Below are 13,242 nucleotides of genomic sequence, written 5' to 3' on the forward strand. Positions count from 1 at the left end.
TCTCTACATATCCCTTTTGTCATGTTACAGCTTCCCTTGTGCTTAGAGTGGCATACTAGTCTTGTTATTCTGTTAACTTTCTGTTAACTGTTATCATCAAGCTGCCTTGAGCTTTCACCAAAAAAAAAGAAAAGCATTCTCGGGTTTGTGGCATAAAAAAAATTCTTCTATAATTTGAATCGATTTTTATGACTAATATTTATTATCAAACATGAGAACAGGGTTTGCACATAGCGGCGTTGACAATGGTGCAAATGAGGTCCCCATTGGTGGTGCAAGAAACAAGGATGGTGGCTTGGAGTGCAGAAGTGCGCAGAATTGTTGACGGTTGAACTAAAGACAAGCTAAGATAATCGTAGATTTAAGAACCATGAATGTGACTGCTCATAGATATTTTTCCAATATTGTGTTTGAGAAAAACAATCCCACAACTTACGCACTAGCACTGCAGGTCACGGACGGTTTCATTTGTTCCTTGCTTCGGTTCAGAGCTCAAGGTAGCGAGGCCAAGGATTCACTTTAAGAGCACCATCACACTTTTATTGATGCTGTGTCAGATTAAATCCCTGGTAACTTTCAAAAGGTAATAAAAATCATGTTAAAATTATCAAAAGGTTAAAATTATTTTGACAAAAAATCTTTCATGAATGAATAAAAAAATTGAGATCCAAGGAGCATGGAAGGGGATGCTTGATGGTGTCCATGGTATGCCTCCCTTTGCTCCAGAATGAGACAACCGACGCAAGACAGAGAGACAACACCATGCACTGTTGCCGGCAAGAAGCATCTTTCTTTCCATCCAGGATACATCACAAATCATGATAGATCTAGGCATTTATGATTAAAATTATATATCTGAATTGCGAAAGAAAAATTTAAACGAAAAGATTCTTTTGTAGTCAACAGAAGAACATACATGCTGGCTTTATCTTTAAGCTGATATGCCTCCACGCAAATCTCCTTATAACAGAAATTAATAACCAGAGCAGCAACTTACCAATATTTTACTCCAAATCCAGAACAAAACCCATCAGCAGAACGGGAGGTAGCAGCATAGTACGACTAGACTAAGATCAGAGAGCTATGTAGCACAATCTATTGAAAGACATATTCTGAATATGATAAGAATTCATATATAACATTGTAATGCATTTCAGACATTACCTAAGTTGAAAACACAAACTTCCAGCCAACAGAATCATTAGGGAGATATCTCAGTGTATTGGTGAGATCCTACGTCCATAATTTCACATGTTTTACTTGACACAACAATGGACTGAAAATACTTATTCATAACTACTTTCTTCCTTCACAAAGAGCTATTCCGCACTAATGCCTGCAATGACTGCAAAGACCCACAAAACATTTAGACTATTTAATATTTATACCTCTTCAACTTGTTACTATTACTGCAACTAATGTTTCATGAATAAAAATTGCACATATGTTGCCACAAGCTGCATGAGCCGATCAAAAGTCACTGACTTCTCCATCGTGATAACATGTGCTGCAAAGAGGAAGGACCTCATGATTCCAATATGCCTGCAGGTATAATGAAGCAGGTGATGTGGAGTTTACACATCAAGAAGCTGATTCAGGCTGAGGTGTTTCTTGTCTTGGTCTTCTACGTTCTGCTGGGGGGCCATCCCTCCGTCTTTCATACCTTCTGCTCCCGTATTTTGATCCACTCCTTTGCTTTGGTTGATAAGTAGGGTATTTACATGGAATTATCTCCCCATTTATATATTTATCACCTGATCCGCCAAACAAAAAAGTTAATCACAAGCACATCAATAACATATATTCTTTCTTTATCTTGAACTGACCTCCATAATCTTTGTTTTTTACATCTATATACGAATCTGGCAGAACCCAAAGAACACCTGGCAATCCTGCATATAACAAGAAAAGGGCATGGCAAATTCTGCCAGAAAATGATAGAGAAGGAAAGAAAATAATAATGAATTTTTACAGGAAAAAAAAAAAATCTCACCCTTGAATTTTTCAGATGTTTCTTCAGATACAGTACATTGAAAGCCTGTATAAGTAGTAGTGCTAAAGGCATACATGTTCTTCTTGGCTTCTTCCATGCTGTAAAAGTGCCAGGGGGTAGGGGAACTACATTAAACAATAAAAAGAAAAGAGAACAAATTCCAATGACATGCTTCCCTCCATTAACTTTTCAAATGTGACCATAATCAATAACTTTAATCACATAATCTCCTAATGTGCACAGATCACATTGGACACATGAATAAAAATGCATGCTTGAACATCCACAAAACAGAAAGAGGAAACTTAAAGGAAGACCATTATTAATATATCATTAAGAGCTTTTACATGGTTTCTGTTGTAGATTATAGAGAATCTTTGATAGCCTCATTAGTCATTACCTCTTTGAATATTTTTTTTTAAAATTCTTTTCCAACCTGGATTGCTAATCATGATGATTGCAATAAACATATAATAATTAGCACCAGTCATACTTTATTATCTCCCAATTTTGTGTACTTATTAACCAAATGCCCAAGGCCTTTTTTGTCAGAATGACTGGACCTCCTTCTAAGCACTACAGAATTCTAAAGGAGAACAGTTAAGGTACTTACATGCCCTCTTGGAGATAAAATTATAAATAAACCCAAACTGAACAGAGAAACCAATTCTAAAGTCTTGATCACAAAATAGTGTGTCATACTTAACCGCATACTCACTCTTGTGTTAAGTAAGAAAAAGCAAACAACTTTAAGATGGACTTACCCACATATCAAAATTGCTGATCATGATTTTCCAATAGTTCAACCATCTAATTTGCAAGACTCTTGAGGCACATTATAGTGCATGATAGAAATTATCAAACAAGAGAGACCTTTTAACTAATGAATCTGGACCCGTAAGATTGTCTTCATTAATAATTTGTTCCATGGAAACCATATTAGGGGGACAAACGAAGAAAAATTGAATATAATATACCATAAAGAAAGATCCAGTTAAACAAACTCAAGCTTATCTTCCAATAACCTTGGAAATGTTCTAAAGGTTGATACACAACTTTCACATTGGAACGACAGCCTTTTGACTTATATTGGTTCCATTTATCATATAATTATTTTCACATGGTCCATCACAGTCTGGACATCTACTTTAATTTTTTCGTTCCATGTGAAAGCATACTATCCAGTCATGGATGATATTGTCTCGTTGAAAAAGGGGGGGGGAAAAAGGAACTAACATGACCAATTTCTTTAAATAAATGTTTCGGCATTCAATGTTGTGCCGTATGACATAGTACACTTCTACATCTTGTTTCTAATAGGAAAAGTCTTTAGCCTCTATTTCCTGTGGAATGAGATGGCAATGTGGACTATATTCTATGATTCTATCCACATAAAATATTTCCATGCACATGGACTATTTGGGAAGTGGTAATTATAATAGAGGGTAATGGAATTTGATAACATAGATAAAATAGAAATATACTGCATCTTTTAATTGATAATTGAGACTGTTTGGGATAGCCAGTGCAGTAGCACCTCGACATTGGTAACAAAATTTATTTAACTAATATTCTAAAAGTGAGTTACCAAATAAGTCACCACACTAGGAAACAGATAAGACCTTCACAATGAAACCGCAAAACTGTAATAACGTACATGACACTAAAAGAAACAGCTTTATCTTGGTATGTCGGACGACCAAGAGATTGGTTTTGTAAGTAAAAACTGCTAAATAACTGAACCACCAACTTGCACCGGACAAAAAGCCTGAATTTCCTGATGTGAAATGCAACAAGACTGCATGCCTTGTGATAATATGGTCAAATTAGCGAGGAGCACCCACATTGTGTACTTTCAAAAGCAAACATTACAGCAGCCTCCAAAACTAACACCATTCATAAAAAATCATATAGGTATCCAGAACACTGCGCATTATTGAAAACTTAGAAACATAATCAGGTCAACCAAGCATAATCAAGTCAATGTTCAATTAATATCTGGCAAAGCAAACGTTCAACTCCAGATAATCCAATACCAACAATTATTTTAAGATGACTTACTCCCAATCTTGTTATCTTGGTTGCTCTTTAGCTAGCAATTTTTTCCAGCCATAACAATTAATTCTAACTATACCAAGCGTTTAGAAACATACCACCTTATACTCAGCTCTAATGCATGAAAAAAATTGTTTGGATCCCATTAACTTAAACCCTATATATTTAAATTTACATTCCTAATTCTAACCACATTCCCATCTTTCTCCAAACACAAAAAGAAGATATTTTCCAATGATACAAATCAATTAGAATCAAAAGAAGGATTTAATGCACAAAACAGTATCATAATAAGAAGGACATAAAACCCTAGAAATCTCGGAAAAACTAGAAAGGAGCGAAATCCAAATGGGGCGTTACCTTCCAAGAACTGTGGCAAGGGTGTTGAGATAGGTCTCGATCATCTGCTCCCGGTTGGGCGCCGGATCCTTGGGGAACTCCATGACGACGAGCCAGTGGTTGTAATCGCATCCGGGGAGGAGGATCGTCTCCCGCGGCTCGCTGCTACTGCTCCTCCTCGAGGAGTAGTCCCCATCCACCGCCATCGCCCGGACAACCGCCGCGGCGCGATTCCCCGGACGGGCGGCGCACCGGTGGCGGGAGGAGACAGGGGCCGAGAGGCCGGGGCGGAGAGGGGAGGGGAGGGCGGGCCGCGGGAGCATCGAGGTGCGGCGTAGAGGGGTAGGGTTGGGAAAAGGGAAGGAAAGTAGGGTTTTGGGGCCGAGAAGAGAGGAGCAGCTCAGCGTCGCCATTGGAGCAACTCACGAGAGGAGAGAGAGAGAGACGAGGATGGGCGATACTTATGAAATGGGGGGAGATGTTTCTGCAGGGTTCAGGGTTTTAGGGAGGGATTCAGGTTGTATCTGTTGCTCGAAAGAGTGATTGTTCTTCTTTCGCGACCTCAACCGTTGGATCATTCCTTGATCGGATCTCAAAGCACTTCAGTCTCAATCGTCCCTCGTCTGCACAGATCGTGACGTGGCCATCCCACAATCCAACGGTTGATGCGCCGAAAGAAGGTGCATCAATCTTTTGGATGGGCTCATTCATCCAACATCTCCCGGCTCATATCAGCCTTCATCACATTTCCGTGACGTCGTGAGTGGGCTAACTGATATATTTCGTGGATTATTTTTTGTTCATCAAATGAAAAAATCAAAAAGATGGTATGTTTGGGAAGTAATTAATATATTTAGAATTTGCCACAAAAAGATAAATTGACCGAGGGTAGTTCTGCAGCAACTTGCATCAAATTGCCTGTGTAATGGAGATGACAGTGTCGCATGTGTAAGACCAACCAAATTATTTACCACCAAAGTTCCGCAGCAACTTTGTTTCTCCGGTTAGGCTGGTTTCTATTTATTTACAATACACCCTTTGCCTCTAATTATCCATATGATAGGATCTCGTCTACCTTCTTATAGGATGACAGCAATCAAATGTGAAACCATCATAGATCAACTCATATTCATTGATGACTACTTTATGGTGGTGGGGATTATATCTCTAGTGCCATTTTAGAAGGAATCCACTTTCTGTTGGAATTTGGTCCTCACAAGGTTATACTATTGTAGATGCATCGATATCGCTTTCGATCTCATGACTTATTTCATTTCAGCACTTCATTTTTAAATACCAATTTTTCTAATTAGCCTCCTTTTCTTTTGATCCGATCAGAGAGCAAAACTAATTTTCTCAACTTGCTCTACTTAACTCACATAAAAAGATTTGATGAAAATAGGATTTAAATTCTCTTTTCTTTCATTGACAATCAATCAAATATGATACATAGCCTCTATTTATAAAAGATAGATCTACTTTTGTGTAATCTGAGTCAAATGTCTTACTAGTTCGAATAGAACTTAGTTTTTTCAAAATAAATATAACTAATGGAAACAAACATAGATAAGCTAAAATTCTCGAGAGAGAGTTTTTTTTTTTTTTTATATGAACCTTTTTTTCAATCAATCTGCCTAATTCTTTCTAGATTGGAAATTATGCATAGTCAAAGACTTTTCTAAAAAGATAAATTCTCAATTTGACCGATCTAAATGATAAAAATTGGACCTGATCACTTGGTGCATCGTACCCTTTCAAAGATGTCACATCATAAAGCTTAAAAAATTATATAATTTAAAATAAAGATCATTAATCTTTCTTAATCAATCGGATGTCTGATCAAATTAAAGCTTTTGAAAGTTTGGCATGCGATTCAGCTTCCTGATGTGATAAATCTTACTTTGAATCTTATTTAGTCCTATCTGTAATAGCCAAAGTGATCTATATTAGAATTTATGATCCTTCTAGATTATGTTCTTTCTTATTCATTATAGCCACTTGACTAAGTTCTCCGACATTGGAAGTAGAAAACAAGTATGATCTTAAAATTCATTGATTAGAGTTGAATTCATCCAGGTCAAATTGAATTGACCAACAATATATTTGAAAATCTTAGTGGATTGAATCATTCTTAATTACATGGGGCTAAGGTTCAAATTGCTAACTCAGGTGGATCAATGGATTACCCAAGTTTTTGTTAGATTAATGTTGAGTGGTTGGGGAGTGGAGCTTTGGAATATTGACTCCACATTGACTTGAGCAATCAAGCTTCCAGTCCACTTTTTATACTCTGCCAGAATAAAGATGAGAGATGCTAGAAGTAGGCAATGTGTAGGAAGAGATTGTATAGGACGCAGATGGAAATAGAGATCTTGTTATATGACTCATGGACTATTTCACTTTGGTATTTGTGCTTATAAGTTGCACCGCATGATCAAAACTCTATGTTTCATATCTGCATTTTAGCAATACTACACCTTCTACAACTAATGTGCTAGGAGAAGAAGTTATACAGAAGAAATATCACCAAGGGAAAAAAAAAAGATGCATGAAGAGTGTGCAACAACAAAGACAAACAATAGCCTAAATGATAATGTGCATGCATAGTGATGAAAGATGAAAACTATTGTTGGATTACAACTGTTTTGCATGCTTGTACCTATTTAATCTTAACTATAGTTTGCTGTGCGACCACAATTGCTCACTCAGTGCAACATTATTAAGTATTTATAATTTTAAACAAAATTGAAGTTTTTCTACCAAAAAAAAAAACAAAATTGAAGTTAATTTTCTTTTTGTTTAAAAAAAGATTTGAAAAGAAAGCCAGGGCTTCAGAATGGTTTGGGTGGACTGAGTGTCAAAAGTTTTGGGTCCAAGAATGGCTAGGAGCTGGCATTGCAGTCAATCATGAGAGGAGCTTCTTGTCTCCTACCAAGCTGGGCTTTGTAAGGTCAACCTGTTAATTTGACCACATTCTTTAAAAATTATTTCCATTATTTGGATCAGACTTTCAGGCTTTTAGGATCTGTTCTTTTATAAATAAAAAATCACCTAAAAATCTATATTTATTTAGGTAAATATTTTTCAAATAATATTTAGATAATATAATAATTTATGCATATTCTTTTACATATGAAAATTGACTTTGAAATCTATTATTCAGATTTTTTTGTATTACTATTTTTCTGAATAAGTTGCTAAAATTTATTTATTTTTCCTATAATATCCTTTATACTTTTTCAGTTTGAAGAAAGTAGATATAGGAATAAAATTAAATATTTACTTTACTAATTGATGAAAAAATGATTTAACCATCTTCTACGTAGATAAAATTTTTTTTATTTCATAAATAAATATTATCTATAGAAAAATAAATTATCTATCTTGAAAAGTATAAGAATATAGATAAGTTTGTCGATAAAAAAATTAATCAATTTTTTTATAATATTTATTCACAAAAGAATGGGTCTTTAAGGTAACATTATCTATCTTTCAAAATGAGCGTGAATGGTTGAAGATTATCATAATGCGTTTGGGTTGGACTAGGTTGTATTTTGTAGCATGACTGGATTGGTTGACCTGATTAACCATGGTTGTGAGTGGGCTTGGAGGCCAAACTGTAAGTAACCAGATGGGCTGGTGGGCTTAGATTTTAGTACCCGATTTGGGCCCCGGCGTCACCAAGCCGAAGTTTATTTTTTAAAATTTGTTGAATATTTGATACTCATGAGAGTATGTCACCCACCGTTCCATCAAAAGAAAGAATACCAAACTAGGCTCATTATAGAGGTTAAGGCTCTAATTAATTCCTTTATTTTTTTTTTCCAAGACAGAGAGAGATAGAGGACTCTAATCTATACTACAGGACTCACTCAGATGACTTCGATGTTTGAAATCTTCTCAAGACAAAGTACTAGGTAGGTTAGGTGTGTGCAGTTTATCTTGAAAGGAGAATGAAAATCCCAGTCCAACCTCAATACGTCAGTGGCATTGAACTCCTTGAGACCCTGACAAGAAGCCCAGAAGGCTCTTGCCAACCTAAACTACATATGACGTTGCCATCCATAGTTTTCACCGGATTGACCCAATATATTACTCTTAGGTAATCCAACCAGCACACCATAATCTGACAGGGATCCTTAGAGCATCAGATGATCAACTGCCCAACCTTAAAGGTTGGCAACTGGTGGGATATACCTATAAAGTAGCTGAAGATTTTCGGTGGATAAGGTACCGAGTCCAAGAGCAGTTGCAACCTTCCTCTGGATTATATATGATTTTAGTTCTTGGAACTTAACTAATGCTGTGTCTTTTTGTGAAACTACTGAGTTTCTTTGTCTTCAAAATGCAAGACACTCTTGTCCAGAAAAATAGAGTTTTGGTGGTCTAACCCCTTCAAGAGTCTTTCAGTGAATGTTGGCTTGCATTTGTTTGTGCTAATTATGCGGCGCATGGTTCGGTTGGATATCCCTGTCCCTAGGCAAGATGTTCGAGTAAGATCTTAACCATAATGATAGTTATAAAAAAAATATATGAAGGCATTATTGATGTGCCCCAGTACTGGCATCAATAATGAATAGAGATTTAATAATAATCGTGCATATAGGAAATGAAACTTGGGTCAAGCAGGTAAGTTGACTAATAATGTTGGTTAAACTTGCTCAAATATCAAACCGGTCAAGGAGATTAGCTGCATTAGTTAAATTAGTTCAGCTTGTTCATGGTGGTTAAATTGCTCAAGTTTATCAAATTAGTTATATTATATGGTTAAAGTAGTCAAAATGGCCGATAGGTTTGAGCAATCACTTTAAACCAATTTGAACTTCTTTTTTTTTTTTTCAATATGATGGTCATTCTTCTAACAATTAAAAAAAAAAATCGAGTATAGAAGCCTGGTCATCTCTTTATTAGCAGATTTGCGATTGTTCTGAAGAGAAAATGTATGCGGGTATATGAATAAGTGATGGAATATTGTATATATACTGCCAATAATGAGTCCTTTTTGGCTTGATATTAAACCAAAAGCTTTGGTTAGATCCATCTCTGCTTTATTAATTAAGACGTTAGCTGTGATGTATTTCTCTAATATTTTTTGGTTCCTGTGCTTTCTTTTATGTGCATGATGTTGCTTTCTTTAGGCATTTAAATGGGCAGCTCCCTTGAGCATAAACCTGGGTTAAGACAATTTCTGATAGTCTGATGGATTTTTGGACAATTGTTGGAGATCGAGTAATGTTAGTATTAAATGTTGGCAACGCTAGGATACTCTACTGCTTATTATTTCCTGGATTGGGAACTTCAGGATTTTTTATTCCTCAAAACTAGCAAGCATGTTAGCAGCTAATTGAGACTGTTCAGTTCTCGCCAGAAGATTGAGTGGAAATAGCCACTAATAGCAGCAAAAATAATTTGCTTCTTGTATTTAGGGTGTTGGAACTTGAAGTAGAATCGCTGATCCTCTAACTAAGAAAAATCTTATGGCTAGGATAGCCATTCTGTTCTTCTTTACAGTTCTTATTCTTTCTGTTGCTTGGTGTATGGTCTCTTGAAAGCAATCCCCTAAGTAAGGTTTTCATTATCTTTATGAATCTGGTTGGGCCTTCCTTAAAGAAATAAATGAATGAACATCTCATCCAAACTGAAGAGAACATGGAGTAGAATATTTCTGTATTCTCCTTAAAATAAACATATATGGAATGTTTCTTTACCGAGCACTTCAGCTACTCCTTCTGGGTGGCTTGAGATGGCATTTCATATTCTCTTACCTATAAAGAATTATAGACCAGCCTCGCATCCTTAAACTATGACAAAACACTCCACCATGAGGTGTCCTACCAGTGGTTGATAGGCTTGCCTCTATCTTCGTTTTCAAGGCAGTGGGAAGTAGTTTATTAGGGTTTCGATAATGGTAGTCCCCAGCTTAAACAATGTTATCAATTATTACCCTCCTTTGATTCTCAAGTACCCAAAACAATCAAAAGCTTTTTAACCAACAAGGCATCCAAGGTCTAGTTTTTCCACTTCCACCTTATCTGGAATCCCATTTGGGCTCGTAGAGAATAAGACCATAAAATGATTCTATATTTATCTTTGTTAAAGGAAGAAAGCACGTAGTATTATACTCAAATGTGAGTCTTGATGAGGATCTCATTGCATATATTGTTTGTTGCAGTCTTGTGGACAAAGCAATCCAATACTTGCTTGAATACTAAAAGACATTGAGATGTATGGGGACAAATAGGTATGAATAAGGTATCTTTTTTCGATTGTAATTATGGTACTGAAGAAATCAAATGTGAGGAGTAGGTCCAACCTATCCCTCAGTCTTCCTCTCACCATCATGAGACGTACCAATGGCTCTTCGAATGATTTCATGGTCCATGGATTTTCTAAGATCTTCTGTTTGTTAACAAAATGGATCCCGACACCAAAAATTTCTTTACTTTATGATGCCTCCAGCATCACAGAGTCCATCAGGTGACCTAGAGCTGACACAATGAAGGACAATCATGTCACTAGAATTACAGAAAGTTGAGTTAAAAACTGATGATTTCAAAGAAAACAAGCATAATTAGGATGTTAATCATACTGCCATAATTTCAGTTTGGAAAACTAGATGATGTGCTCTTACCTTTCTTTCATGGAGAGAAGAACTGTTACTGACATTCAGATAAGAGCAGCATACAAATTACATGGTTTAATTGTTTCATTAAAATCCTCTCAATTACCTTCAGGCGCAGCTACCCCAGAAATTTCTTACTATAAGGCCCTACCTCAGAGATTCCATATGATGATTTAGAACTGGCACAATGGAGGACCAAACAGCATGTCGGTCAATATTCCAATGAACTTAAGAAAAATTACATGAATAATTTGATGACCTTCTGTTGTGAGGATGAAATTTGATAATTTCTGAAGAAAGTTAGTGAAACTTGAATATATGAATTTTGCTAGAGAATATTTTCACTTTGGTTAAAAATTGTTACTATTTTTGTAATGAAAAATATTTTGTTTGTATTTTGATAAACCATTATACTCATGGATTAAAATGAATGGACATGTTAAGCTCATAGCTGCACACGTATGGGAACAGATACACACAAAATATAGATTGATGGAATAGGCCGGTATATATGTTACGTCACACGTATAATGTTCTTGTAGTAGTCACGAAGGAATGGTATATGATACCACAAAGTCTGAACTAGATTGTTTCTGTAATGAATGAACAACTAATAAATGTGTCTTATAACTCCGAAAATAAAAACAAATCGAACTTTTCTTGCAAAATTCCCTTTACAGATTAATCAAACACTTTTTACCACATTACTTCAATTTGGGAATTCTGTATTTAATATGTGTTATCACTTTGTTTTCTTTCTTCTTCTTTCTTATATATATAGACACACACACACACACACAAGCACTTAATCTCCTGTCTGCAACTGCCCTTGTGAACAGTCCTGTCTACTAGTATAAAGCATCCCTTAACAAGGAAAAGTAATACCCAGGTGTGATGATATAGCTGGTGGATCAAGATGTGGTTTGGATGACCAGAAGAGATATATTAAAGAATAGCATTGGAATTATATTCCTATATGTGGAATTGGAGCTGGTCCTTGACATATTTACATACTTTCTTGCATCTAGAAGGACAATCAATTTACAAAAACAAAAAGGATTGATTACTATAAAATTCTTAATATGATAGAATATTTTCTGAAAATTGAAGAAAAATAAGGACAAGAAAGAATCTACCCTTTCGTCTTCCTAGAGGTTGCATGAGGACACGGATACACCAACAATGGGCTATTGTTTTAACTCAAGTGCATGAATTCACTAAAACCCCAGCTGTAGAAGAGAAGTCTTATAGTTGGGTCATATGGCATATTGTTATTGGCAGAAAAGCTCTGGATATAGTCCAATAACTCGTTGAAGGTTTTTTTTTTTTTTTTTTTAGGGAAATAAATTTTCCACACAAATTTTTGGCCAGTCAAGTTAGGAAAATACTCAAGACTTAGGAATTTCTTTCTTCGGTTGTACAAGATTCATTTCTCTGTGTCAACTCTTTTTTTCTTTGAGTAACACCCTGTCACAACTCTCGGTTGCATGTAGGGCACACAGCTACTCACTAATGATTGCTGAATTTAATGTTCTTACGGTGAATGGATTATAGCATCTTCAGGTTTGAAACTTAGCACAAAGTTTCTACTCCAAAAGGGAAAAGAAAAAGAAAGTAGCTCATAATCTAGAGGATGCATCTGGAACAAGTAATTTCAGGGACTGCCAAAGGTTATGAAAGAAAAGTGAGTTCTACCAGACAGCCGGCATGTATCAAGCTCCCGAGCCTGAGCCTCCTCTGAAAGAATTTAAAAAGAGTTGCTGAGGTGAGAAGCATGCTTTAGACTTCTCTTACTTGAGTCCTAGTATATGCTATCCAATCTTTTTTAGCATGTAGTCTGGTTGCCATCATTCTATTTTTCCTACTTTTCCATCTACCAAACTAAGAGAATGGGTTGACCCACCCACTATAAACAAATAAAGTGGAAGTCTATCATTATTTGAATGCATCCTAGATGGAATCCTCAACCTCATAAATATTACAGCTTAAACGATATTTTCACAACTCTACAATGTTTGTTCAACTCCCTCCCTCAACCACTCCCCACCCTCTCTCTCTCTCTACGCATACATGTACACAGATGCGAGTATGTTTGATACGGGTATGTTTGAGCATGCACTAATAACAACGTTGCTTATTAAGAAAGCCTTCTAGGGAATCAAAGTGGGTATCCATCGTTGTTTAACAATCTTATCCATCTTTCTTTGTGAGAACCATCGATCTAATAACAACC

General features: G+C 36.0%; 1 protein-coding gene across 2 annotated transcripts; it reads right to left on the reverse strand.

The window, feature by feature from the left end:
* Positions 1–1,108: 1,108 nt before the first annotated feature.
* LOC105052673 (multiple organellar RNA editing factor 9, chloroplastic) lies at positions 1,109–4,885 on the reverse strand. 2 transcript variants are annotated; one of them, XM_010933573.4, is made up of 4 exons: positions 4,409–4,885; positions 1,994–2,118; positions 1,827–1,892; positions 1,109–1,754 (listed from the first exon to the last, which is right to left on the reverse strand). In XM_010933573.4, exons 1-4 carry the CDS (start codon positions 4,798–4,800, stop codon positions 1,582–1,584), a joined length of 756 nt encoding a protein of 251 aa, XP_010931875.1. In that variant the 5' UTR covers positions 4,801–4,885; the 3' UTR covers positions 1,109–1,581. The 2 variants fall into 2 exon arrangements, with proteins under 2 accessions (XP_010931875.1, XP_010931876.1); XM_010933574.4 differs by having other exon boundaries at positions 1,994–2,091; positions 4,409–4,878.
* Between the last annotated feature and the right edge of the window lie 8,357 nt (positions 4,886–13,242).

This window comes from Elaeis guineensis, chromosome 10 (assembly GCF_000442705.2).
Source record: "Elaeis guineensis isolate ETL-2024a chromosome 10, EG11, whole genome shotgun sequence".
NCBI classification, from domain to species: domain Eukaryota; kingdom Viridiplantae; phylum Streptophyta; class Magnoliopsida; order Arecales; family Arecaceae; genus Elaeis; species Elaeis guineensis.

Coding starts and splice junctions, on each gene's coding strand:
- LOC105052673 (XM_010933573.4), bottom strand. CDS start 4,800: ATGGCGACGCTGAGCTGCTCCTCTCTTCTCGGCCCCAAAACCCTACTT. Junction 1,893..1,993: donor AACATCTGAAAAATTCAAGG/GTGAGATTTTTT, acceptor TGTTATATGCAG/GATTGCCAGGTGTTCTTTGG. Junction 1,755..1,826: donor AAAAAACAAAGATTATGGAG/GTCAGTTCAAGA, acceptor TTGGCGGATCAG/GTGATAAATATATAAATGGG.